Here is a 27,154-nt window from a genome sequence, read left to right as displayed (position 1 = left end):
GAGGCAGGACAGACAGGAGGGAATAGAGCGCACCTGCAACGCGGAAAAGTAGATGGCATGTAACTCTTGAGTTCCTGTGAAGTGAGTTGAACTTAAACAAGAAGAGGTCATTGTTTGACCTCAGGTTAGGTAGACGTTTTAGGTCTTTATTATTCTTAAATCTTGCATAAAAGGCGGGGAATGTGACCTAGCGATAGAGTGCTTACCTAGCACGCATGAAGCCCAGGGTTTGATTCCTCAGTACCACATAAACAGAAAAAGCCAGAAACGGTGTTGTGGCTCAAGTGGTAGAGTGCTAGCCTTGAGCAAAAGAAGCTCAGGGACAGTGCCCAGGCCCTGAGTTCTTGCCCAGGACTTACAAAACTACAAATACCATCTTGCATAAAAATCATCTTTTGCAGGTGTAAAACTTTCATTTTTCCCAAAAGCCTCTTTTCAGTTTCCATGCATGTATGGGTAGTGAACATACCTATACAAGTAAAGAAATGTGGACACTGAGATTTGCGAGGTTCGTGGCGAGATATCAAGCACTAGAAAATGCCATTAGCCTAGTTTCTACCTGTTCTCAACATAGTATCTGTAGGAAACGTTCTAAGTTTGTTTCTATGGATCAAACAAAATATGTCATGAAGGGAATGTTACATGTCCCTGTTGTGTTGGAGACACTGTGTAAGTATCAGCAAAATCTAAAGGGTATTTCATTCAGAATGCCTTGGTATGAGATTTGGTAGATTGCATGTGGGGACAAAAGAATCCTGGAAGAGCAAAACTCAAAAGAATTTTCAAAGACCAAGGAACCGGTAGAGGTTGGCAGAGACTAGAGGAACCTAGAGCACCAGGTGTGGCTGGTTCTCCAAGTTCCCACTCATCATCACTGTGGATGGAACCCCTGCGTCCAATTTTCCACTGTTCCATTTTATCCAACGGGTGGGAAGATAGCTGAGAAATGGCTGGGGGTAAGAAATTAGTCTGAGGACTTACTGAGGAATTCCTGAAGAGTAGGAAGGAAGATGTGTCCCTCTACATTGTAATGAAACTCGAGAAAATAGACTACACATTGGTATCAAGATGGTAGCTCCTTAAATATGCACTCATCGTTTTCTTCTTTGCAAAATTTGAATGTTTTCATTACTGCCACACGAAAACTCACTTCTAGTAAAAGATGTCAGACTTGAATTAGGTCTACACAAACGAATATTCAAAGATTACTTAATACCAGATTCAGGGAAGGTAGTTATTGGACCCCCAAAAGTTATATTTATGAACAATATCTATGCATTCTTGTCCATATTGACAGCAGACAGCCCAAACCCAGCACACATTGTCCAGAGGCCCTCCTGCAGGTCTCTGGGTCTTTGTCCTTGTGTTAGAGCATGAAGCCTCTTAGGATGGTGAAATTTAGGTGTTGATGGAGGGACTCAAGGATGAAGAACTTAAATAGTATAGAAGGGATGTGTACTCAGGCAATACAATTGAATTGGGGGAAGAAAAATAGGGTGACAGAACCCTGATGCTCTTGTTTTTATAGTTTCATTGTCAACACCTGAGCAGACAGGTAGAGTAGGTAAACATGTTATTATACAGAGTAAGTGTGTTACCAAATATACAATTCAGCATACAGAAATGTGATATGCAACCTTGCAAGTCACTGATTTACATGGGGGTCAGGGTCCTACATTTGTAAGCTGTAGAGTCATGTCTAGAAAATGTAGAATTGTATGTGACCCTATGTATCTGATCATAAGCATGAGTGTGTACATCCACACATATACATGAACATATTTACATGGAAATTTCAACACACAAACACTTGAGTTGGCCATAGCTCAGTGTGTAGGGCACATGGTTGGAAGTGGGCAGGGTGAACCAAGGAGAGAAAGGGAAAAGAGGTTGTAATTTGTAAACTCATCCTCGGGAAGTTTTGGAATTTCAGTCTCTTTCTAACTGCATTTAACTTGTCACGGACAGATCTGTGGATGACTTCTTTCTTAGAAGGAAATGGGTAAAAAAGAACAGGTCGTAAGCACTATGCATTCTGGAGTCATTATTCTTAGGAGCCTGAGAACCTTCTGAATTATGCTTTTTGTAAGACTCGAACGGACTGGACCAAAGGGGAGAATTGTAATGTACCTCCAATACTGTATCACCGAATTGTATTTTATCACCAAGTATATTTCTTTAGCTATCTGAAACTGCAATGTGGCCCTTATTCCAAATCAAGGGGGAGAAGAGAACCAAAGTTAGAGGGAAAAACGCATAGTCCACCCGTGAATTACCTGCAAAATGATTTGACTCAGAAGATGAAGTTTACAAAGAAGTGAGGCATCTGACTACATCTGTGTTTTTTGTTCCTATAGAACATGTAAAGATGAGGATTGTTCAGCACCAAATGATGACAACGTATCTGAAAGGTAAGAAACAGAAAAAGCTGTAAAATATATGGACATACAGGTGTATAGCTAGCAGATTCTGCTAATGATATGGCCACACACACACATACACACACACACACACACACACACGTGCCTGTATGTATGTACAGACACATGGACACATCCAGATGTACATTCACATGCCGGGAGCTAAACACTGGACACAAAGAAACACAAATACCATGAATGGACTGGTGGCATGTGCAGTGTAACACATGTCTGAAAGTGAAAGATCCTGTGTTGGAACACCAATATGGCTGAGGAAATCAAAGAAATATGTATCAGGAAGGGGTAGCCTGTGACACATGTCTTTGACAATCGCTCTTTGGTGAATGGAAATTGGAGGTAAAATCATTGAGTAGCCAGCTTAGGAAATAAGTTATTGAGACCTTTCTCTTACCCAGTGAGCCTGATGCTAGCCCACAACAATATTAACCACCCCCCCCCTCTATACTGCCAGGAGCACAGGCAATCAGATCATGGAACAATACGTAAGGCACACAATGCCTTAGGCCATTGCTCCAGTTGGAGAATTGGCAGTGTGGTGCAAGTGGTAGACTATTATGTTTGAGCAGAAGCAGCTCAGGGACCGTGCCCAGGTCTTGATTTCCAGGCCCAGGAATCGAAAAGATAAGTAGTTAGGTAGATAAGTAAATAATTAAACAAGGCAGAGGAGCTTGTGTATGGGCTCTAGGTCTTCCTCTCTCTCTCTCTCTCTCTCTCTCTCTCTCTCTCTCTCTCTCTCTCTCTCTCTCTCTCCTATCTTTTCTCCCTTCCTTTCTCTCCTCTGGTGTAAGAAACCGGGTTTTCCTAAGATGATATCCTCACCATATTACCTGACTTAAGAAAAATACAGAAATTCAGGAGTTATACAACTCTCAGGCTCAAACTACAGAGAACGAAAAAGCAAGAAAAAGAAAGCAGTGGATGGGGGATAGGGATGGGGATGGGCATCTTAAAAAGGGAAATTAAAGAGGAAGGATAAAAGCACAAAGCAGAGGAAGTAAGTTTTAGTTGAGGTCTCCACTCAAACGCGGCCACTGAGGCTGACTCACTGGAGATGGCATAAAGAGCTTTGGCTCCTTGGAGAAGGAATCTCAATGTGTTTTATTCTGCTGTACACATCACGTGGAAGTGACTCAGTTTTCCACCAGCACCTATTCCCTGGGTGTGTCTCTGTGTGTGTGTGTGTGTGTGTGTGTGTGTGTGTGTGTGTCAACAGTTTTGGTAGGAGGAGAGAAAAAAGGAGAAAATAGGCATGATGTGTCATTGCCTTCATTGGAGCCATTCATTCCTGCGGAATGTGTGGGTTGTGTTGTCTCTGAATTCCTGATGGTACTTTCCCATGCCTCATTTCATCCTAAACTGTCTACCTGCCTCTGCCTTACATTCTAGAAGGGAAGAGAAGCCTAGAAAATGCAACCTCTGTCTGAAGGGAGAAACCCTGCTTGTAAGGAATCAGCCAATTTGCTTTTTGCCTTGTTCTTTTCCTTGGCGATGGGCATGGAACACTGGGTCGCCTCACCTCATGGGAGGGTTCAGGGCCTACTCACCCCATGCCTAGGCTTCTTCCTTCATATTTTCATGAACCTCTTGTACTGATTTAATGGCCAATGAATCCAGGTCATCAACAGAGACCTGCTAGGTGTTTCTGTTTATATGTTTGTTTGCCTTTTTAGGATCCTACTATAATTAGGTGTGCTCCTTGGAATGACAACTAACCCCATGCTTTGGTTCCTGCTGTAACAGTTTTTGCACAGGTCTAGAAAGAGAAGTCTCATATTACATTAGCTACATGTTTGTTTCACTTTGAAGGGTGTAACAAATCTCTTCTATACCTCTTTTCCATATTCCTGGGTATGTTCAGTTCTTTGATGTATATATCCTCTCTAGGGCTTGGACATCAATGTATGCATAATATTTTCATTGTGTACTTAATGCCATCTCTTTGGAACTGTGGTTCTAAGGTTTCTGTGTATGGCTTCGTTACGGGCAGCATCGATATTCAGAAAGCCAATGAATCTATAGCATTAAGCCATGCTCCTTAATGCCCATATTCATAAACACTGGGTTCATTAATGAAATCAAAATTCAAATGAAAGAGATTGGACATTGACAGAGAGAGCCATGGAGCAAGAGAGAGAGAAATATAGACACAGAGAGAGAGACAGAGACACAGAGAGACAGAGAAAGGATTAGAGAGTGAGAGAGAGAATACGTGTGTGTGGGAACAGTGAAGTGCTCTGAATCTCTGGCTTCAATTCAGGACTTCAGGAATATTATGCTTTTGTGCTTATGACTGAGGCTCTGCTTCTTGAAGCACACTTGCAGTGTATCATTTTGCTGATTAATTGGAGATCGACCTCTGCAGAAACTTCTATGCTGGATGGCTTCCTATTGCTGTCCTTGGGTCTTGGCAAATTCTGTCGATGGAATTACACATATGAACGAAGAAAGGCGTGCACATCCATCCAAAGTTAGGGTGAAGGCTGAAGAGGAAGGGTCATTGAACTGGCAAGCCTAGGCATAAAGAATCACCTAACCATGGGCAGAAGTGTAGCAGGTACATGGCTCTGAGTTGAGAACTCCATACTGGAGAGAGGGGTGGCTAGGAGCGAAGAGCTCGAGATGTACTTCACTTGGCAGAGTCCTCGTGTAGCATACACGAGGCCCTAGTTTCCTTTCCTAGTAGCATTAAAACATGTGTGGTTTCTTCCCCCATTGTCCCACTTAATTTGTTGTGTGATTTTGATATGTCCACAGAGACGACTGCGGATTACAAGCCGTTGTCGTTGAGTCCAAAGAAGACAGTATCGATGGGTGAGTTGATTTCATCTGAGCCATCTATCATTTTGGAGTATGATGACTCTTCAGAGTCCACAGTACTGCCTCTCAGTATCTGCATGTAGTCACGAACGGTTGTGAAACCTAGTAGAAAATAACAGAGCAAGTGAAAAGACACTTGCACGTGGTCTGCTGTGAAGTCAAGTAGTATCACTGAAATCCTTAGCTTATCACAGTGCCTTTCAGCTACTCCCAATGAGCCAAGGGACCTGGGAAGGCCTTTCTGAAACCAAATGGTAGGCCCAGCAGACTGTAGAGCCCAGGCGAAAGAAGCTAATCAATCCTGAGTCGAACCTTCCTTCTTTTGAACACTGCCACCCTGAAGGGCCCACAATCACATTGAATGGGAAGTCCTGCTTCCATCCTGCTATTCCTTGTCCCTATGTGAGAGGCAGGACAGACAGGAGGGAATAGAGCGCACCTGCAACGCGGAAAAGTAGATGGCATGTAACTCTTGAGTTCCTGTGAAGTGAGTTGAACTTAAACAAGAAGAGGTCATTGTTTGACCTCAGGTTAGGTAGACGTTTTAGGTCTTTATTATTCTTAAATCTTGCATAAAAGGCGGGGAATGTGACCTAGCGATAGAGTGCTTACCTAGCACGCATGAAGCCCAGGGTTTGATTCCTCAGTACCACATAAACAGAAAAAGCCAGAAACGGTGTTGTGGCTCAAGTGGTAGAGTGCTAGCCTTGAGCAAAAGAAGCTCAGGGACAGTGCCCAGGCCCTGAGTTCTTGCCCAGGACTTACAAAACTACAAATACCATCTTGCATAAAAATCATCTTTTGCAGGTGTAAAACTTTCATTTTTCCCAAAAGCCTCTTTTCAGTTTCCATGCATGTATGGGTAGTGAACATACCTATACAAGTAAAGAAATGTGGACACTGAGATTTGCGAGGTTCGTGGCGAGATATCAAGCACTAGAAAATGCCATTAGCCTAGTTTCTACCTGTTCTCAACATAGTATCTGTAGGAAACGTTCTAAGTTTGTTTCTATGGATCAAACAAAATATGTCATGAAGGGAATGTTACATGTCCCTGTTGTGTTGGAGACACTGTGTAAGTATCAGCAAAATCTAAAGGGTATTTCATTCAGAATGCCTTGGTATGAGATTTGGTAGATTGCATGTGGGGACAAAAGAATCCTGGAAGAGCAAAACTCAAAAGAATTTTCAAAGACCAAGGAACCGGTAGAGGTTGGCAGAGACTAGAGGAACCTAGAGCACCAGGTGTGGCTGGTTCTCCAAGTTCCCACTCATCATCACTGTGGATGGAACCCCTGCGTCCAATTTTCCACTGTTCCATTTTATCCAACGGGTGGGAAGATAGCTGAGAAATGGCTGGGGGTAAGAAATTAGTCTGAGGACTTACTGAGGAATTCCTGAAGAGTAGGAAGGAAGATGTGTCCCTCTACATTGTAATGAAACTCGAGAAAATAGACTACACATTGGTATCAAGATGGTAGCTCCTTAAATATGCACTCATCGTTTTCTTCTTTGCAAAATTTGAATGTTTTCATTACTGCCACACGAAAACTCACTTCTAGTAAAAGATGTCAGACTTGAATTAGGTCTACACAAACGAATATTCAAAGATTACTTAATACCAGATTCAGGGAAGGTAGTTATTGGACCCCCAAAAGTTATATTTATGAACAATATCTATGCATTCTTGTCCATATTGACAGCAGACAGCCCAAACCTAGCACACATTGTCCAGAGGCCCTCCTGCAGGTCTCTGGGTCTTTGTCCTTGTGTTAGAGCATGAAGCCTCTTAGGATGGTGAAATTTAGGTGTTGATGGAGGGACTCAAGGATGAAGAACTTAAATAGTATAGAAGGGATGTGTACTCAGGCAATACAATTGAATTGGGGGAAGAAAAATAGGGTGACAGAACCCTGATGCTCTTGTTTTTATAGTTTCATTGTCAACACCTGAGCAGACAGGTAGAGTAGGTAAACATGTTATTATACAGAGTAAGTGTGTTACCAAATATACAATTCAGCATACAGAAATGTGATATGCAACCTTGCAAGTCACTGATTTACATGGGGGTCAGGGTCCTACATTTGTAAGCTGTAGAGTCATGTCTAGAAAATGTAGAATTGTATGTGACCCTATGTATCTGATCATAAGCATGAGTGTGTACATCCACACATATACATGAACATATTTACATGGAAATTTCAACACACAAACACTTGAGTTGGCCATAGCTCAGTGTGTAGGGCACATGGTTGGAAGTGGGCAGGGTGAACCAAGGAGAGAAAGGGAAAAGAGGTTGTAATTTGTAAACTCATCCTCGGGAAGTTTTGGAATTTCAGTCTCTTTCTAACTGCATTTAACTTGTCACGGACAGATCTGTGGATGACTTCTTTCTTAGAAGGAAATGGGTAAAAAAGAACAGGTCGTAAGCACTATGCATTCTGGAGTCATTATTCTTAGGAGCCTGAGAACCTTCTGAATTATGCTTTTTGTAAGACTCGAACGGACTGGACCAAAGGGGAGAATTGTAATGTACCTCCAATACTGTATCACCGAATTGTATTTTATCACCAAGTATATTTCTTTAGCTATCTGAAACTGCAATGTGGCCCTTATTCCAAATCAATGGGGAGAAGAGAACCAAAGTTAGAGGGAAAAACGCATAGTCCACCCGTGAATTACCTGCAAAATGATTTGACTCAGAAGATGAAGTTTACAAAGAAGTGAGGCATCTGACTACATCTGTGTTTTTTGTTCCTATAGAACATGTAAAGATGAGGATTGTTCAGCACCAAATGATGACAACGTATCTGAAAGGTAAGAAACAGAAAAAGCTGTAAAATATATGGACATACAGGTGTATAGCTAGCAGATTCTGCTAATGATATGGCCACACACACACATACACACACACACACACACACACACGTGCCTGTATGTATGTACAGACACATGGACACATCCAGATGTACATTCACATGCCGGGAGCTAAACACTGGACACAAAGAAACACAAATACCATGAATGGACTGGTGGCATGTGCAGTGTAACACATGTCTGAAAGTGAAAGATCCTGTGTTGGAACACCAATATGGCTGAGGAAATCAAAGAAATATGTATCAGGAAGGGGTAGCCTGTGACACATGTCTTTGACAATCGCTCTTTGGTGAATGGAAATTGGAGGTAAAATCATTGAGTAGCCAGCTTAGGAAATAAGTTATTGAGACCTTTCTCTTACCCAGTGAGCCTGATGCTAGCCCACAACAATATTAACCACCCCCCCCCTCTATACTGCCAGGAGCACAGGCAATCAGATCATGGAACAATACGTAAGGCACACAATGCCTTAGGCCATTGCTCCAGTTGGAGAATTGGCAGTGTGGTGCAAGTGGTAGACTATTATGTTTGAGCAGAAGCAGCTCAGGGACCGTGCCCAGGTCTTGATTTCCAGGCCCAGGAATCGAAAAGATAAGTAGTTAGGTAGATAAGTAAATAATTAAACAAGGCAGAGGAGCTTGTGTATGGGCTCTAGGTCTTCCTCTCTCTCTCTCTCTCTCTCTCTCTCTCTCTCTCTCTCTCTCTCTCTCTCTCTCTTTCTCCCTCTCCTATCTTTTCTCCCTTCCTTTCTCTCCTCTGGTGTAAGAAACCGGGTTTTCCTAAGATGATATCCTCACCATATTACCTGACTTAAGAAAAATACAGAAATTCAGGAGTTATACAACTCTCAGGCTCAAACTACAGAGAACGAAAAAGCAAGAAAAAGAAAGCAGTGGATGGGGGATAGGGATGGGGATGGGCATCTTAAAAAGGGAAATTAAAGAGGAAGGATAAAAGCACAAAGCAGAGGAAGTAAGTTTTAGTTGAGGTCTCCACTCAAACGCGGCCACTGAGGCTGACTCACTGGAGATGGCATAAAGAGCTTTGGCTCCTTGGAGAAGGAATCTCAATGTGTTTTATTCTGCTGTACACATCACGTGGAAGTGACTCAGTTTTCCACCAGCACCTATTCCCTGGGTGTGTCTCTGTGTGTGTGTGTGTGTGTGTGTGTGTGTGTGTGTGTGTGTGTTCAACAGTTTTGGTAGGAGGAGAGAAAAAAGGAGAAAATAGGCATGATGTGTCATTGCCTTCATTGGAGCCATTCATTCCTGCGGAATGCGTGGGTTGTGTTGTCTCTGAATTCCTGATGGTACTTTCCCATGCCTCATTTCATCCTAAACTGTCTACCTGCCTCTGCCTTACATTCTAGAAGGGAAGAGAAGCCTAGAAAATGCAACCTCTGTCTGAAGGGAGAAACCCTGCTTGTAAGGAATCAGCCAATTTGCTTTTTGCCTTGTTCTTTTCCTTGGCGATGGGCATGGAACACTGGGTCGCCTCACCTCATGGGAGGGTTCAGGGCCTACTCACCCCATGCCTAGGCTTCTTCCTTCATATTTTCATGAACCTCTTGTACTGATTTAATGGCCAATGAATCCAGGTCATCAACAGAGACCTGCTAGGTGTTTCTGTTTATATGTTTGTTTGCCTTTTTAGGATCCTACTATAATTAGGTGTGCTCCTTGGAATGACAACTAACCCCATGCTTTGGTTCCTGCTGTAACAGTTTTTGCACAGGTCTAGAAAGAGAAGTCTCATATTACATTAGCTACATGTTTGTTTCACTTTGAAGGGTGTAACAAATCTCTTCTATACCTCTTTTCCATATTCCTGGGTATGTTCAGTTCTTTGATGTATATATCCTCTCTAGGGCTTGGACATCAATGTATGCATAATATTTTCATTGTGTACTTAATGCCATCTCTTTGGAACTGTGGTTCTAAGGTTTCTGTGTATGGCTTCGTTACGGGCAGCATCGATATTCAGAAAGCCAATGAATCTATAGCATTAAGCCATGCTCCTTAATGCCCATATTCATAAACACTGGGTTCATTAATGAAATCAAAATTCAAATGAAAGAGATTGGACATTGACAGAGAGAGCCATGGAGCAAGAGAGAGAGAAATATAGACACAGAGAGAGAGACAGAGACACAGAGAGACAGAGAAAGGATTAGAGAGTGAGAGAGAGAATACGTGTGTGTGGGAACAGTGAAGTGCTCTGAATCTCTGGCTTCAATTCAGGACTTCAGGAATATTATGCTTTTGTGCTTATGACTGAGGCTCTGCTTCTTGAAGCACACTTGCAGTGTATCATTTTGCTGATTAATTGGAGATCGACCTCTGCAGAAACTTCTATGCTGGATGGCTTCCTATTGCTGTCCTTGGGTCTTGGCAAATTCTGTCGATGGAATTACACATATGAACGAAGAAAGGCGTGCACATCCATCCAAAGTTAGGGTGAAGGCTGAAGAGGAAGGGTCATTGAACTGGCAAGCCTAGGCATAAAGAATCACCTAACCATGGGCAGAAGTGTAGCAGGTACATGGCTCTGAGTTGAGAACTCCATACTGGAGAGAGGGGTGGCTAGGAGCGAAGAGCTCGAGATGTACTTCACTTGGCAGAGTCCTCGTGTAGCATACACGAGGCCCTAGTTTCCTTTCCTAGTAGCATTAAAACATGTGTGGTTTCTTCCCCCATTGTCCCACTTAATTTGTTGTGTGATTTTGATATGTCCACAGAGACGACTGCGGATTACAAGCCGTTGTCGTTGAGTCCAAAGAAGACAGTATCGATGGGTGAGTTGATTTCATCTGAGCCATCTATCATTTTGGAGTATGATGACTCTTCAGAGTCCACAGTACTGCCTCTCAGTATCTGCATGTAGTCACGAACGGTTGTGAAACCTAGTAGAAAATAACAGAGCAAGTGAAAAGACACTTGCACGTGGTCTGCTGTGAAGTCAAGTAGTATCACTGAAATCCTTAGCTTATCACAGTGCCTTTCAGCTACTCCCAATGAGCCAAGGGACCTGGGAAGGCCTTTCTGAAACCAAATGGTAGGCCCAGCAGACTGTAGAGCCCAGGCGAAAGAAGCTAATCAATCCTGAGTCGAACCTTCCTTCTTTTGAACACTGCCACCCTGAAGGGCCCACAATCACATTGAATGGGAAGTCCTGCTTCCATCCTGCTATTCCTTGTCCCTATGTGAGAGGCAGGACAGACAGGAGGGAATAGAGCGCACCTGCAACGCGGAAAAGTAGATGGCATGTAACTCTTGAGTTCCTGTGAAGTGAGTTGAACTTAAACAAGAAGAGGTCATTGTTTGACCTCAGGTTAGGTAGACGTTTTAGGTCTTTATTATTCTTAAATCTTGCATAAAAGGCGGGGAATGTGACCTAGCGATAGAGTGCTTACCTAGCACGCATGAAGCCCAGGGTTTGATTCCTCAGTACCACATAAACAGAAAAAGCCAGAAACGGTGTTGTGGCTCAAGTGGTAGAGTGCTAGCCTTGAGCAAAAGAAGCTCAGGGACAGTGCCCAGGCCCTGAGTTCTTGCCCAGGACTTACAAAACTACAAATACCATCTTGCATAAAAATCATCTTTTGCAGGTGTAAAACTTTCATTTTTCCCAAAAGCCTCTTTTCAGTTTCCATGCATGTATGGGTAGTGAACATACCTATACAAGTAAAGAAATGTGGACACTGAGATTTGCGAGGTTCGTGGCGAGATATCAAGCACTAGAAAATGCCATTAGCCTAGTTTCTACCTGTTCTCAACATAGTATCTGTAGGAAACGTTCTAAGTTTGTTTCTATGGATCAAACAAAATATGTCATGAAGGGAATGTTACATGTCCCTGTTGTGTTGGAGACACTGTGTAAGTATCAGCAAAATCTAAAGGGTATTTCATTCAGAATGCCTTGGTATGAGATTTGGTAGATTGCATGTGGGGACAAAAGAATCCTGGAAGAGCAAAACTCAAAAGAATTTTCAAAGACCAAGGAACCGGTAGAGGTTGGCAGAGACTAGAGGAACCTAGAGCACCAGGTGTGGCTGGTTCTCCAAGTTCCCACTCATCATCACTGTGGATGGAACCCCTACGTCCAATTTTCCACTGTTCCATTTTATCCAACGGGTGGGAAGATAGCTGAGAAATGGCTGGGGGTAAGAAATTAGTCTGAGGACTTACTGAGGAATTCCTGAAGAGTAGGAAGGAAGATGTGTCCCTCTACATTGTAATGAAACTCGAGAAAATAGACTACACATTGGTATCAAGATGGTAGCTCCTTAAATATGCACTCATCGTTTTCTTCTTTGCAAAATTTGAATGTTTTCATTACTGCCACACGAAAACTCACTTCTAGTAAAAGATGTCAGACTTGAATTAGGTCTACACAAACGAATATTCAAAGATTACTTAATACCAGATTCAGGGAAGGTAGTTATTGGACCCCCAAAAGTTATATTTATGAACAATATCTATGCATTCTTGTCCATATTGACAGCAGACAGCCCAAACCCAGCACACATTGTCCAGAGGCCCTCCTGCAGGTCTCTGGGTCTTTGTCCTTGTGTTAGAGCATGAAGCCTCTTAGGATGGTGAAATTTAGGTGTTGATGGAGGGACTCAAGGATGAAGAACTTAAATAGTATAGAAGGGATGTGTACTCAGGCAATACAATTGAATTGGGGGAAGAAAAATAGGGTGACAGAACCCTGATGCTCTTGTTTTTATAGTTTCATTGTCAACACCTGAGCAGACAGGTAGAGTAGGTAAACATGTTATTATACAGAGTAAGTGTGTTACCAAATATACAATTCAGCATACAGAAATGTGATATGCAACCTTGCAAGTCACTGATTTACATGGGGGTCAGGGTCCTACATTTGTAAGCTGTAGAGTCATGTCTAGAAAATGTAGAATTGTATGTGACCCTATGTATCTGATCATAAGCATGAGTGTGTACATCCACACATATACATGAACATATTTACATGGAAATTTCAACACACAAACACTTGAGTTGGCCATAGCTCAGTGTGTAGGGCACATGGTTGGAAGTGGGCAGGGTGAACCAAGGAGAGAAAGGGAAAAGAGGTTGTAATTTGTAAACTCATCCTCGGGAAGTTTTGGAATTTCAGTCTCTTTCTAACTGCATTTAACTTGTCACGGACAGATCTGTGGATGACTTCTTTCTTAGAAGGAAATGGGTAAAAAAGAACAGGTCGTAAGCACTATGCATTCTGGAGTCATTATTCTTAGGAGCCTGAGAACCTTCTGAATTATGCTTTTTGTAAGACTCGAACGGACTGGACCAAAGGGGAGAATTGTAATGTACCTCCAATACTGTATCACCGAATTGTATTTTATCACCAAGTATATTTCTTTAGCTATCTGAAACTGCAATGTGGCCCTTATTCCAAATCAAGGGGGAGAAGAGAACCAAAGTTAGAGGGAAAAACGCATAGTCCACCCGTGAATTACCTGCAAAATGATTTGACTCAGAAGATGAAGTTTACAAAGAAGTGAGGCATCTGACTACATCTGTGTTTTTTGTTCCTATAGAACATGTAAAGATGAGGATTGTTCAGCACCAAATGATGACAACGTATCTGAAAGGTAAGAAACAGAAAAAGCTGTAAAATATATGGACATACAGGTGTATAGCTAGCAGATTCTGCTAATGATATGGCCACACACACACATACACACACACACACACACACGTGCCTGTATGTATGTACAGACACATGGACACATCCAGATGTACATTCACATGCCGGGAGCTAAACACTGGACACAAAGAAACACAAATACCATGAATGGACTGGTGGCATGTGCAGTGTAACACATGTCTGAAAGTGAAAGATCCTGTGTTGGAACACCAATATGGCTGAGGAAATCAAAGAAATATGTATCAGGAAGGGGTAGCCTGTGACACATGTCTTTGACAATCGCTCTTTGGTGAATGGAAATTGGAGGTAAAATCATTGAGTAGCCAGCTTAGGAAATAAGTTATTGAGACCTTTCTCTTACCCAGTGAGCCTGATGCTAGCCCACAACAATATTAACCACCCCCCCCTCTATACTGCCAGGAGCACAGGCAATCAGATCATGGAACAATACGTAAGGCACACAATGCCTTAGGCCATTGCTCCAGTTGGAGAATTGGCAGTGTGGTGCAAGTGGTAGACTATTATGTTTGAGCAGAAGCAGCTCAGGGACCGTGCCCAGGTCTTGATTTCCAGGCCCAGGAATCGAAAAGATAAGTAGTTAGGTAGATAAGTAAATAATTAAACAAGGCAGAGGAGCTTGTGTATGGGCTCTAGGTCTTCCTCTCTCTCTCTCTCTCTCTCTCTCTCTCTCTCTCTCTCTCTCTCTCTCCTATCTTTTCTCCCTTCCTTTCTCTCCTCTGGTGTAAGAAACCGGGTTTTCCTAAGATGATATCCTCACCATATTACCTGACTTAAGAAAAATACAGAAATTCAGGAGTTATACAACTCTCAGGCTCAAACTACAGAGAACGAAAAAGCAAAAAAAAGAAAGCAGTGGATGGGGGATAGGGATGGGGATGGGCATCTTAAAAAGGGAAATTAAAGAGGAAGGATAAAAGCACAAAGCAGAGGAAGTAAGTTTTAGTTGAGGTCTCCACTCAAACGCGGCCACTGAGGCTGACTCACTGGAGATGGCATAAAGAGCTTTGGCTCCTTGGAGAAGGAATCTCAATGTGTTTTATTCTGCTGTACACATCACGTGGAAGTGACTCAGTTTTCCACCAGCACCTATTCCCTGGGTGTGTCTCTGTGTGTGTGTGTGTGTGTGTGTGTGTCAACAGTTTTGGTAGGAGGAGAGAAAAAAGGAGAAAATAGGCATGATGTGTCATTGCCTTCATTGGAGCCATTCATTCCTGCGGAATGTGTGGGTTGTGTTGTCTCTGAATTCCTGATGGTACTTTCCCATGCCTCATTTCATCCTAAACTGTCTACCTGCCTCTGCCTTACATTCTAGAAGGGAAGAGAAGCCTAGAAAATGCAACCTCTGTCTGAAGGGAGAAACCCTGCTTGTAAGGAATCAGCCAATTTGCTTTTTGCCTTGTTCTTTTCCTTGGCGATGGGCATGGAACACTGGGTCGCCTCACCTCATGGGAGGGTTCAGGGCCTACTCACCCCATGCCTAGGCTTCTTCCTTCATATTTTCATGAACCTCTTGTACTGATTTAATGGCCAATGAATCCAGGTCATCAACAGAGACCTGCTAGGTGTTTCTGTTTATATGTTTGTTTGCCTTTTTAGGATCCTACTATAATTAGGTGTGCTCCTTGGAATGACAACTAACCCCATGCTTTGGTTCCTGCTGTAACAGTTTTTGCACAGGTCTAGAAAGAGAAGTCTCATATTACATTAGCTACATGTTTGTTTCACTTTGAAGGGTGTAACAAATCTCTTCTATACCTCTTTTCCATATTCCTGGGTATGTTCAGTTCTTTGATGTATATATCCTCTCTAGGGCTTGGACATCAATGTATGCATAATATTTTCATTGTGTACTTAATGCCATCTCTTTGGAACTGTGGTTCTAAGGTTTCTGTGTATGGCTTCGTTACGGGCAGCATCGATATTCAGAAAGCCAATGAATCTATAGCATTAAGCCATGCTCCTTAATGCCCATATTCATAAACACTGGGTTCATTAATGAAATCAAAATTCAAATGAAAGAGATTGGACATTGACAGAGAGAGCCATGGAGCAAGAGAGAGAGAAATATAGACACAGAGAGAGAGACAGAGACACAGAGAGACAGAGAAAGGATTAGAGAGTGAGAGAGAGAATACGTGTGTGTGGGAACAGTGAAGTGCTCTGAATCTCTGGCTTCAATTCAGGACTTCAGGAATATTATGCTTTTGTGCTTATGACTGAGGCTCTGCTTCTTGAAGCACACTTGCAGTGTATCATTTTGCTGATTAATTGGAGATCGACCTCTGCAGAAACTTCTATGCTGGATGGCTTCCTATTGCTGTCCTTGGGTCTTGGCAAATTCTGTCGATGGAATTACACATATGAACGAAGAAAGGCGTGCACATCCATCCAAAGTTAGGGTGAAGGCTGAAGAGGAAGGGTCATTGAACTGGCAAGCCTAGGCATAAAGAATCACCTAACCATGGGCAGAAGTGTAGCAGGTACATGGCTCTGAGTTGAGAACTCCATACTGGAGAGAGGGGTGGCTAGGAGCGAAGAGCTCGAGATGTACTTCACTTGGCAGAGTCCTCGTGTAGCATACACGAGGCCCTAGTTTCCTTTCCTAGTAGCATTAAAACATGTGTGGTTTCTTCCCCCATTGTCCCACTTAATTTGTTGTGTGATTTTGATATGTCCACAGAGACGACTGCGGATTACAAGCCGTTGTCGTTGAGTCCAAAGAAGACAGTATCGATGGGTGAGTTGATTTCATCTGAGCCATCTATCATTTTGGAGTATGATGACTCTTCAGAGTCCACAGTACTGCCTCTCAGTATCTGCATGTAGTCACGAACGGTTGTGAAACCTAGTAGAAAATAACAGAGCAAGTGAAAAGACACTTGCACGTGGTCTGCTGTGAAGTCAAGTAGTATCACTGAAATCCTTAGCTTATCACAGTGCCTTTCAGCTACTCCCAATGAGCCAAGGGACCTGGGAAGGCCTTTCTGAAACCAAATGGTAGGCCCAGCAGACTGTAGAGCCCAGGCGAAAGAAGCTAATCAATCCTGAGTCGAACCTTCCTTCTTTTGAACACTGCCACCCTGAAGGGCCCACAATCACATTGAATGGGAAGTCCTGCTTCCATCCTGCTATTCCTTGTCCCTATGTGAGAGGCAGGACAGACAGGAGGGAATAGAGCGCACCTGCAACGCGGAAAAGTAGATGGCATGTAACTCTTGAGTTCCTGTGAAGTGAGTTGAACTTAAACAAGAAGAGGTCATTGTTTGACCTCAGGTTAGGTAGACGTTTTAGGTCTTTATTATTCTTAAATCTTGCATAAAAGGCGGGGAATGTGACCTAGCGATAGAGTGCTTACCTAGCACGCATGAAGCCCAGGGTTTGATTCCTCAGTACCACATAAACAGAAAAAGCCAGAAACGGTGTTGTGGCTCAAGTGGTAGAGTGCTAGCCTTGAGCAAAAGAAGCTCAGGGACAGTGCCCAGGCCCTGAGTTCTTGCCCAGGACTTACAAAACTACAAATACCATCTTGCATAAAAATCATCTTTTGCAGGTGTAAAACTTTCATTTTTCCCAAAAGCCTCTTTTCAGTTTCCATGCATGTATGGGTAGTGAACATACCTATACAAGTAAAGAAATGTGGACACTGAGATTTGCGAGGTTCGTGGCGAGATATCAAGCACTAGAAAATGCCATTAGCCTAGTTTCTACCTGTTCTCAACATAGTATCTGTAGGAAACGTTCTAAGTTTGTTTCTATGGATCAAACAAAATATGTCATGAAGGGAATGTTACATGTCCCTGTTGTGTTGGAGACACTGTGTAAGTATCAGCAAAATCTAAAGGGTATTTCATTCAGAATGCCTTGGTATGAGATTTGGTAGATTGCATGTGGGGACAAAAGAATCCTGGAAGAGCAAAACTCAAAAGAATTTTCAAAGACCAAGGAACCGGTAGAGGTTGGCAGAGACTAGAGGAACCTAGAGCACCAGGTGTGGCTGGTTCTCCAAGTTCCCACTCATCATCACTGTGGATGGAACCCCTGCGTCCAATTTTCCACTGTTCCATTTTATCCAACGGGTGGGAAGATAGCTGAGAAATGGCTGGGGGTAAGAAATTAGTCTGAGGACTTACTGAGGAATTCCTGAAGAGTAGGAAGGAAGATGTGTCCCTCTACATTGTAATGAAACTCGAGAAAATAGACTACACATTGGTATCAAGATGGTAGCTCCTTAAATATGCACTCATCGTTTTCTTCTTTGCAAAATTTGAATGTTTTCATTACTGCCACACGAAAACTCACTTCTAGTAAAAGATGTCAGACTTGAATTAGGTCTACACAAACGAATATTCAAAGATTACTTAATACCAGATTCAGGGAAGGTAGTTATTGGACCCCCAAAAGTTATATTTATGAACAATATCTATGCATTCTTGTCCATATTGACAGCAGACAGCCCAAACCCAGCACACATTGTCCAGAGGCCCTCCTGCAGGTCTCTGGGTCTTTGTCCTTGTGTTAGAGCATGAAGCCTCTTAGGATGGTGAAATTTAGGTGTTGATGGAGGGACTCAAGGATGAAGAACTTAAATAGTATAGAAGGGATGTGTACTCAGGCAATACAATTGAATTGGGGGAAGAAAAATAGGGTGACAGAACCCTGATGCTCTTGTTTTTATAGTTTCATTGTCAACACCTGAGCAGACAGGTAGAGTAGGTAAACATGTTATTATACAGAGTAAGTGTGTTACCAAATATACAATTCAGCATACAGAAATGTGATATGCAACCTTGCAAGTCACTGATTTACATGGGGGTCAGGGTCCTACATTTGTAAGCTGTAGAGTCATGTCTAGAAAATGTAGAATTGTATGTGACCCTATGTATCTGATCATAAGCATGAGTGTGTACATCCACACATATACATGAACATATTTACATGGAAATTTCAACACACAAACACTTGAGTTGGCCATAGCTCAGTGTGTAGGGCACATGGTTGGAAGTGGGCAGGGTGAACCAAGGAGAGAAAGGGAAAAGAGGTTGTAATTTGTAAACTCATCCTCGGGAAGTTTTGGAATTTCAGTCTCTTTCTAACTGCATTTAACTTGTCACGGACAGATCTGTGGATGACTTCTTTCTTAGAAGGAAATGGGTAAAAAAGAACAGGTCGTAAGCACTATGCATTCTGGAGTCATTATTCTTAGGAGCCTGAGAACCTTCTGAATTATGCTTTTTGTAAGACTCGAACGGACTGGACCAAAGGGGAGAATTGTAATGTACCTCCAATACTGTATCACCGAATTGTATTTTATCACCAAGTATATTTCTTTAGCTATCTGAAACTGCAATGTGGCCCTTATTCCAAATCAAGGGGGAGAAGAGAACCAAAGTTAGAGGGAAAAACGCATAGTCCACCCGTGAATTACCTGCAAAATGATTTGACTCAGAAGATGAAGTTTACAAAGAAGTGAGGCATCTGACTACATCTGTGTTTTTTGTTCCTATAGAACATGTAAAGATGAGGATTGTTCAGCACCAAATGATGACAACGTATCTGAAAGGTAAGAAACAGAAAAAGCTGTAAAATATATGGACATACAGGTGTATAGCTAGCAGATTCTGCTAATGATATGGCCACACACACACACACACACACACACACACACACACGTGCCTGTATGTATGTACAGACACATGGACACATCCAGATGTACATTCACATGCCGGGAGCTAAACACTGGACACAAAGAAACACAAATACCATGAATGGACTGGTGGCATGTGCAGTGTAACACATGTCTGAAAGTGAAAGATCCTGTGTTGGAACACCAATATGGCTGAGGAAATCAAAGAAATATGTATCAGGAAGGGGTAGCCTGTGACACATGTCTTTGACAATCGCTCTTTGGTGAATGGAAATTGGAGGTAAAATCATTGAGTAGCCAGCTTAGGAAATAAGTTATTGAGACCTTTCTCTTACCCAGTGAGCCTGATGCTAGCCCACAACAATATTAACCACCCCCCCCCCTATACTGCCAGGAGCACAGGCAATCAGATCATGGAACAATACGTAAGGCACACAATGCCTTAGGCCATTGCTCCAGTTGGAGAATTGGCAGTGTGGTGCAAGTGGTAGACTATTATGTTTGAGCAGAAGCAGCTCAGGGACCGTGCCCAGGTCTTGATTTCCAGGCCCAGGAATCGAAAAGATAAGTAGTTAGGTAGATAAGTAAATAATTAAACAAGGCAGAGGAGCTTGTGTATGGGCTCTAGGTCTTCCTCTCTCTCTCTCTCTCTCTCTCTCTCTCTCTCTCTCTCTCTCTCTCTCTCTCTCTCTTTCTCCCTCTCCTATCTTTTCTCCCTTCCTTTCTCTCCTCTGGTGTAAGAAACCGGGTTTTCCTAAGATGATATCCTCACCATATTACCTGACTTAAGAAAAATACAGAAATTCAGGAGTTATACAACTCTCAGGCTCAAACTACAGAGAACGAAAAAGCAAGAAAAAGAAAGCAGTGGATGGGGGATAGGGATGGGGATGGGCATCTTAAAAAGGGAAATTAAAGAGGAAGGATAAAAGCACAAAGCAGAGGAAGTAAGTTTTAGTTGAGGTCTCCACTCAAACGCGGCCACTGAGGCTGACTCACTGGAGATGGCATAAAGAGCTTTGGCTCCTTGGAGAAGGAATCTCAATGTGTTTTATTCTGCTGTACACATCACGTGGAAGTGACTCAGTTTTCCACCAGCACCTATTCCCTGGGTGTGTCTCTGTGTGTGTGTGTGTGTGTGTGTGTGTGTGTGTGTGTGTCAACAGTTTTGGTAGGAGGAGAGAAAAAAGGAGAAAATAGGCATGATGTGTCATTGCCTTCATTGGAGCCATTCATTCCTGCGGAATGTGTGGGTTGTGTTGTCTCTGAATTCCTGATGGTACTTTCCCATGCCTCATTTCATCCTAAACTGTCTACCTGCCTCTGCCTTACATTCTAGAAGGGAAGAGAAGCCTAGAAAATGCAACCTCTGTCTGAAGGGAGAAACCCTGCTTGTAAGGAATCAGCCAATTTGCTTTTTGCCTTGTTCTTTTCCTTGGCGATGGGCATGGAACACTGGGTCGCCTCACCTCATGGGAGGGTTCAGGGCCTACTCACCCCATGCCTAGGCTTCTTCCTTCATATTTTCATGAACCTCTTGTACTGATTTAATGGCCAATGAATCCAGGTCATCAACAGAGACCTGCTAGGTGTTTCTGTTTATATGTTTGTTTGCCTTTTTAGGATCCTACTATAATTAGGTGTGCTCCTTGGAATGACAACTAACCCCATGCTTTGGTTCCTGCTGTAACAGTTTTTGCACAGGTCTAGAAAGAGAAGTCTCATATTACATTAGCTACATGTTTGTTTCACTTTGAAGGGTGTAACAAATCTCTTCTATACCTCTTTTCCATATTCCTGGGTATGTTCAGTTCTTTGATGTATATATCCTCTCTAGGGCTTGGACATCAATGTATGCATAATATTTTCATTGTGTACTTAATGCCATCTCTTTGGAACTGTGGTTCTAAGGTTTCTGTGTATGGCTTCGTTACGGGCAGCATCGATATTCAGAAAGCCAATGAATCTATAGCATTAAGCATGCTCCTTAATGCCCATATTCATAAACACTGGGTTCATTAATGAAATCAAAATTCAAATGAAAGAGATTGGACATTGACAGAGAGAGCCATGGAGCAAGAGAGAGAGAAATATAGACACAGAGAGAGAGACAGAGACACAGAGAGACAGAGAAAGGATTAGAGAGTGAGAGAGAGAATACGTGTGTGTGGGAACAGTGAAGTGCTCTGAATCTCTGGCTTCAATTCAGGACTTCAGGAATATTATGCTTTTGTGCTTATGACTGAGGCTCTGCTTCTTGAAGCACACTTGCAGTGTATCATTTTGCTGATTAATTGGAGATCGACCTCTGCAGAAACTTCTATGCTGGATGGCTTCCTATTGCTGTCCTTGGGTCTTGGCAAATTCTGTCGATGGAATTACACATATGAACGAAGAAAGGCGTGCACATCCATCCAAAGTTAGGGTGAAGGCTGAAGAGGAAGGGTCATTGAACTGGCAAGCCTAGGCATAAAGAATCACCTAACCATGGGCAGAAGTGTAGCAGGTACATGGCTCTGAGTTGAGAACTCCATACTGGAGAGAGGGGTGGCTAGGAGCGAAGAGCTCGAGATGTACTTCACTTGGCAGAGTCCTCGTGTAGCATACACGAGGCCCTAGTTTCCTTTCCTAGTAGCATTAAAACATGTGTGGTTTCTTCCCCCATTGTCCCACTTAATTTGTTGTGTGATTTTGATATGTCCACAGAGACGACTGCGGATTACAAGCCGTTGTCGTTGAGTCCAAAGAAGACAGTATCGATGGGTGAGTTGATTTCATCTGAGCCATCTATCATTTTGGAGTATGATGACTCTTCAGAGTCCACAGTACTGCCTCTCAGTATCTGCATGTAGTCACGAACGGTTGTGAAACCTAGTAGAAAATAACAGAGCAAGTGAAAAGACACTTGCACGTGGTCTGCTGTGAAGTCAAGTAGTATCACTGAAATCCTTAGCTTATCACAGTGCCTTTCAGCTACTCCCAATGAGCCAAGGGACCTGGGAAGGCCTTTCTGAAACCAAATGGTAGGCCCAGCAGACTGTAGAGCCCAGGCGAAAGAAGCTAATCAATCCTGAGTCGAACCTTCCTTCTTTTGAACACTGCCACCCTGAAGGGCCCACAATCACATTGAATGGGAAGTCCTGCTTCCATCCTGCTATTCCTTGTCCCTATGTGAGAGGCAGGACAGACAGGAGGGAATAGAGCGCACCTGCAACGCGGAAAAGTAGATGGCATGTAACTCTTGAGTTCCTGTGAAGTGAGTTGAACTTAAACAAGAAGAGGTCATTGTTTGACCTCAGGTTAGGTAGACGTTTTAGGTCTTTATTATTCTTAAATCTTGCATAAAAGGCGGGGAATGTGACCTAGCGATAGAGTGCTTACCTAGCACGCATGAAGCCCAGGGTTTGATTCCTCAGTACCACATAAACAGAAAAAGCCAGAAACGGTGTTGTGGCTCAAGTGGTAGAGTGCTAGCCTTGAGCAAAAGAAGCTCAGGGACAGTGCCCAGGCCCTGAGTTCTTGCCCAGGACTTACAAAACTACAAATACCATCTTGCATAAAAATCATCTTTTGCAGGTGTAAAACTTTCATTTTTCCCAAAAGCCTCTTTTCAGTTTCCATGCATGTATGGGTAGTGAACATACCTATACAAGTAAAGAAATGTGGACACTGAGATTTGCGAGGTTCGTGGCGAGATATCAAGCACTAGAAAATGCCATTAGCCTACTTTCTACCTGTTCTCAACATAGTATCTGTAGGAAACGTTCTAAGTTTGTTTCTATGGATCAAACAAAATATGTCATGAAGGGAATGTTACATGTCCCTGTTGTGTTGGAGACACTGTGTAAGTATCAGCAAAATCTAAAGGGTATTTCATTCAGAATGCCTTGGTATGAGATTTGGTAGATTGCATGTGGGGACAAAAGAATCCTGGAAGAGCAAAACTCAAAAGAATTTTCAAAGACCAAGGAACCGGTAGAGGTTGGCAGAGACTAGAGGAACCTAGAGCACCAGGTTGGCTGGTTCTCCAAGTTCCCACTCATCATCACTGTGGATGGAACCCCTGCGTCCAATTTTCCACTGTTCCATTTTATCCAACGGGTGGGAAGATAGCTGAGAAATGGCTGGGGGTAAGAAATTAGTCTGAGGACTTACTGAGGAATTCCTGAAGAGTAGGAAGGAAGATGTGTCCCTCTACATTGTAATGAAACTCGAGAAAATAGACTACACATTGGTATCAAGATGGTAGCTCCTTAAATATGCACTCATCGTTTTCTTCTTTGCAAAATTTGATTGTTTTCATTACTGCCACACGAAAACTCACTTCTAGTAAAAGATGTCAGACTTGAATTAGGTCTACACAAACGAATATTCAAAGATTACTTAATACCAGATTCAGGGAAGGTAGTTATTGGACCCCCAAAAGTTATATTTATGAACAATATCTATGCATTCTTGTCCATATTGACAGCAGACAGCCCAAACCCAGCACACATTGTCCAGAGGCCCTCCTGCAGGTCTCTGGGTCTTTGTCCTTGTGTTAGAGCATGAAGCCTCTTAGGACGGTGAAATTTAGGTGTTGATGGAGGGACTCAAGGATGAAGAACTTAAATAGTATAGAAGGGATGTGTACTCAGGCAATACAATTGAATTGGGGGAAGAAAAATAGGGTGACAGAACCCTGATGCTCTTGTTTTTATAGTTTCATTGTCAACACCTGAGCAGACAGGTAGAGTAGGTAAACATGTTATTATACAGAGTAAGTGTGTTACCAAATATACAATTCAGCATACAGAAATGTGATATGCAACCTTGCAAGTCACTGATTTACATGGGGGTCAGGGTCCTACATTTGTAAGCTGTAGAGTCATGTCTAGAAAATGTAGAATTGTATGTGACCCTATGTATCTGATCATAAGCATGAGTGTGTACATCCACACATATACATGAACATATTTACATGGAAATTTCAACACACAAACACTTGAGTTGGCCATAGCTCAGTGTGTAGGGCACATGGTTGGAAGTGGGCAGGGTGAACCAAGGAGAGAAAGGGAAAAGAGGTTGTAATTTGTAAACTCATCCTCGGGAAGTTTTGGAATTTCAGTCTCTTTCTAACTGCATTTAACTTGTCACTGACAGATGTGTGAGATACTTCTGTCTTTAGACGGAATTGGGTTTGGGAGGAACAGGTCATAAACAATATGAATTCTGGAGTCATTATTCTTAGGAGTTTGAGATCCTTCTGAATTAATTCGGTTTCCTGTTTGTAAGACTCTAACGGTTTGGACCAAATGGGAGAATTGTAATGTACCACCAATACTGTATCACTAAATTGTATTATATCACCAAGTATATATTTTTAACTATCTGAAACTCTAATGTGGCCCTTATTCCAAATCAAGGGTGAGAGGAGAACCAAAGTTAGAGGGAAAAACCCATAGTCCACCCATGTATTTCCTGCAAAATGATTTGACTCAGAATATGAAGTGTACAAACTAGTGAGGCATCTGACTACATCTGTATTTTTTTTGTTCTTATAGAACATGTGAACATGAGGTTTGTCCAGCACATAATGATGACAATATGTCTGAAAGGTAAGATACAGATAAATCCATTAAATTGAAGGACAGATAGGTGTATAGATAGGAGGTTCTGCTAATGATATGGCCACATGTGTCTATGTATATGTATGTCTGTCTGTCTGTCTGTCTGTGTAGATGTACGGACACATGGACACATGCAGATGCACATTCACATGTCTGGAGCTGAACATTGGACACAAAGAAACACAAATACCATGAATGGACTGGTGGCGTGTCCAATGCAGCACCTGTCACAAAGTGAAAGATCCTGTGTTGGAACACCAATATGGCTGAGGAAATCAAAGAAATATGTATGAGGAAGGGGAAGCCTGTGACACATGTCTTTGACAGTCACTGTTTGGTGAATGGAAATGGGAGGTAAAATCATTGAGTAGCCAGCTAGGAAAAAAGTTATTGAGACTCTTCTCTCACGCAGTGAGCCTGATAGGAGCTCACAGCAAAATTAACACCCACCCCCATCCTGCCAGGAGCATAGGGAATCAGATCATGGAACAATACCTAAGGCACACAATGACTTGGGCCATTGCTCCAGTGGGAGTATTGGCAGTGTGGTGCAAGTGGTAGACTATTATGTTTGAGCAGAAGCAGCTCAGAGACCGTACCCAGGTCTTGATTTCAAGGCCCAGGAATCAAAAAGATAAGTAGATAGGTAGGTAAGTAAATAATTAAACAAGTAAAACGAAGGTAGAGGAGCTTCTGTATGAGGTCTCAGTCTTTCTTTCTCTCTCTCCCTACTACCTTTTCTCTCTTCCTTTCTCTCCTCTGGTGTATGAAACCTGGTTTTCCTAAGATGATATCTCCAACATGTTACCTGATCTAAGAAAAAATACAGAAATTCAGGAGTTATAAAACTCTCAGGCTCAAACTACAGACAACAAAAAAGCAAGAAAAAGAAAGCACTGGATAGGAGGATGGGGATGGGATTCTTAGAAAGCTATGGAGCAGGAGAGAGAGACATACAGACACAGAGAGAGACAGAGACAGAGAGAGACAGAGAAAGGATTAGAGAGTGCGAGAGAGTATACGTGTGTGTGGGAACAGTGAAGTGCTCTGAATCTCTGGCTTCAACTCAGGACTTCAGGAATATTCTGCTTTTGTGCTTATGACTGAGGCTCTGCTGCTTGAAGCACACTTGCAGTGTATCATTTTGCTGATTAAGTGGAGATCGACCTCTGCAGAAACTTCTATGCTGGATGGCTTCCTATTGCTGTCCTTGGGTCTTGGCAAATTCTGTCGATGGAATTACACATATGAACGAAGAAAGGCGTGCACATCCATCCAAAGTTAGGGTGAAGGCTGAAGAGGAAGGGTCATTGAACAGGCAAGCCTAGGCATGAAGGATCACCTAACCGTGGGCAGAAGTGTAGCAGGTACATGTTTCTGAGTTGAGAACTCCGTACTGGAGAGAGGGGTGGCCAGGAGCGAAGAGCTCGAGATGTACTTCACTTGGCAGAGTACTCATGTAACATACACAAGGCCCAAGTTTCCTTTCCTAGTAGCATTAAAAAATGTGTGGTTTCTTCCCACATTTTCCCACTTAATTTGTTGTGTGATTTTGATATGTCCACAGAGACGACTGCGGATTACAAGCCGTTGTCGTTGAGTTCAAAGAAGACAGTATCGATGGGTGAGTTGATTTCATCTGAGCCATATATCATTTTGGAGTACGCTGACTCTTCAGAGTCCACAGTACTGCCTCTCAGTATCTGCATGTAGTCACGAACGATTGTGAAACCTAGTAGAAAATAACAGAGCAAGTGAAAAGACACATGCATGTGGTCTGCTGTGAAGTCAAGTAGTATCACTGAAACCCTTAGGTAATCATAGTGCCTTTCAGCTACTCACAGTGAGCCAAGGGAGCTGGGAATGCCTTTCTGAAACCAAATGGTAGGCCCAGCAGACTGTAGAGCCCAGGAGAAAGAAGCTAATCAATCCTGAGTCGAACCTTCCTTCTTCTGAACACTGCCACCCTGAAGGGCCCATAATTACATTGAATGGGAAGTCCTGCTTCCATCCTGCTATTCCTTGTCCCTATGTGAGAGGCAGGACAGACAGGAGGGAATAGAGCGCACCTG

General features: G+C 42.7%; 1 protein-coding gene across 1 annotated transcript in view; it reads left to right on the top strand.

The window, feature by feature from the left end:
- The window catches only part of LOC125347616 (phosphatidylinositol 3,4,5-trisphosphate 3-phosphatase TPTE2-like), a 144,566-nt gene that overhangs the window by 55,990 nt on the left and 61,422 nt on the right, over positions 1-27,154 (top strand). Inside the window, exons 6-7 of the mRNA XM_048340610.1 lie at positions 25,017-25,070; positions 26,650-26,706. Coding sequence (XP_048196567.1) covers positions 25,017-25,070; positions 26,650-26,706 — 111 coding nt within the window. The remainder of the gene's footprint in view (positions 1-25,016; positions 25,071-26,649; positions 26,707-27,154) is intronic.

Source organism: Perognathus longimembris, chromosome 3 (genome assembly GCF_023159225.1).
Source record: "Perognathus longimembris pacificus isolate PPM17 chromosome 3, ASM2315922v1, whole genome shotgun sequence".
NCBI lineage: Eukaryota > Metazoa > Chordata > Mammalia > Rodentia > Heteromyidae > Perognathus > Perognathus longimembris.
Note: the sequence above shows the minus strand (reverse complement) of the source record. Positions and strands in the feature narration are given on the sequence as shown.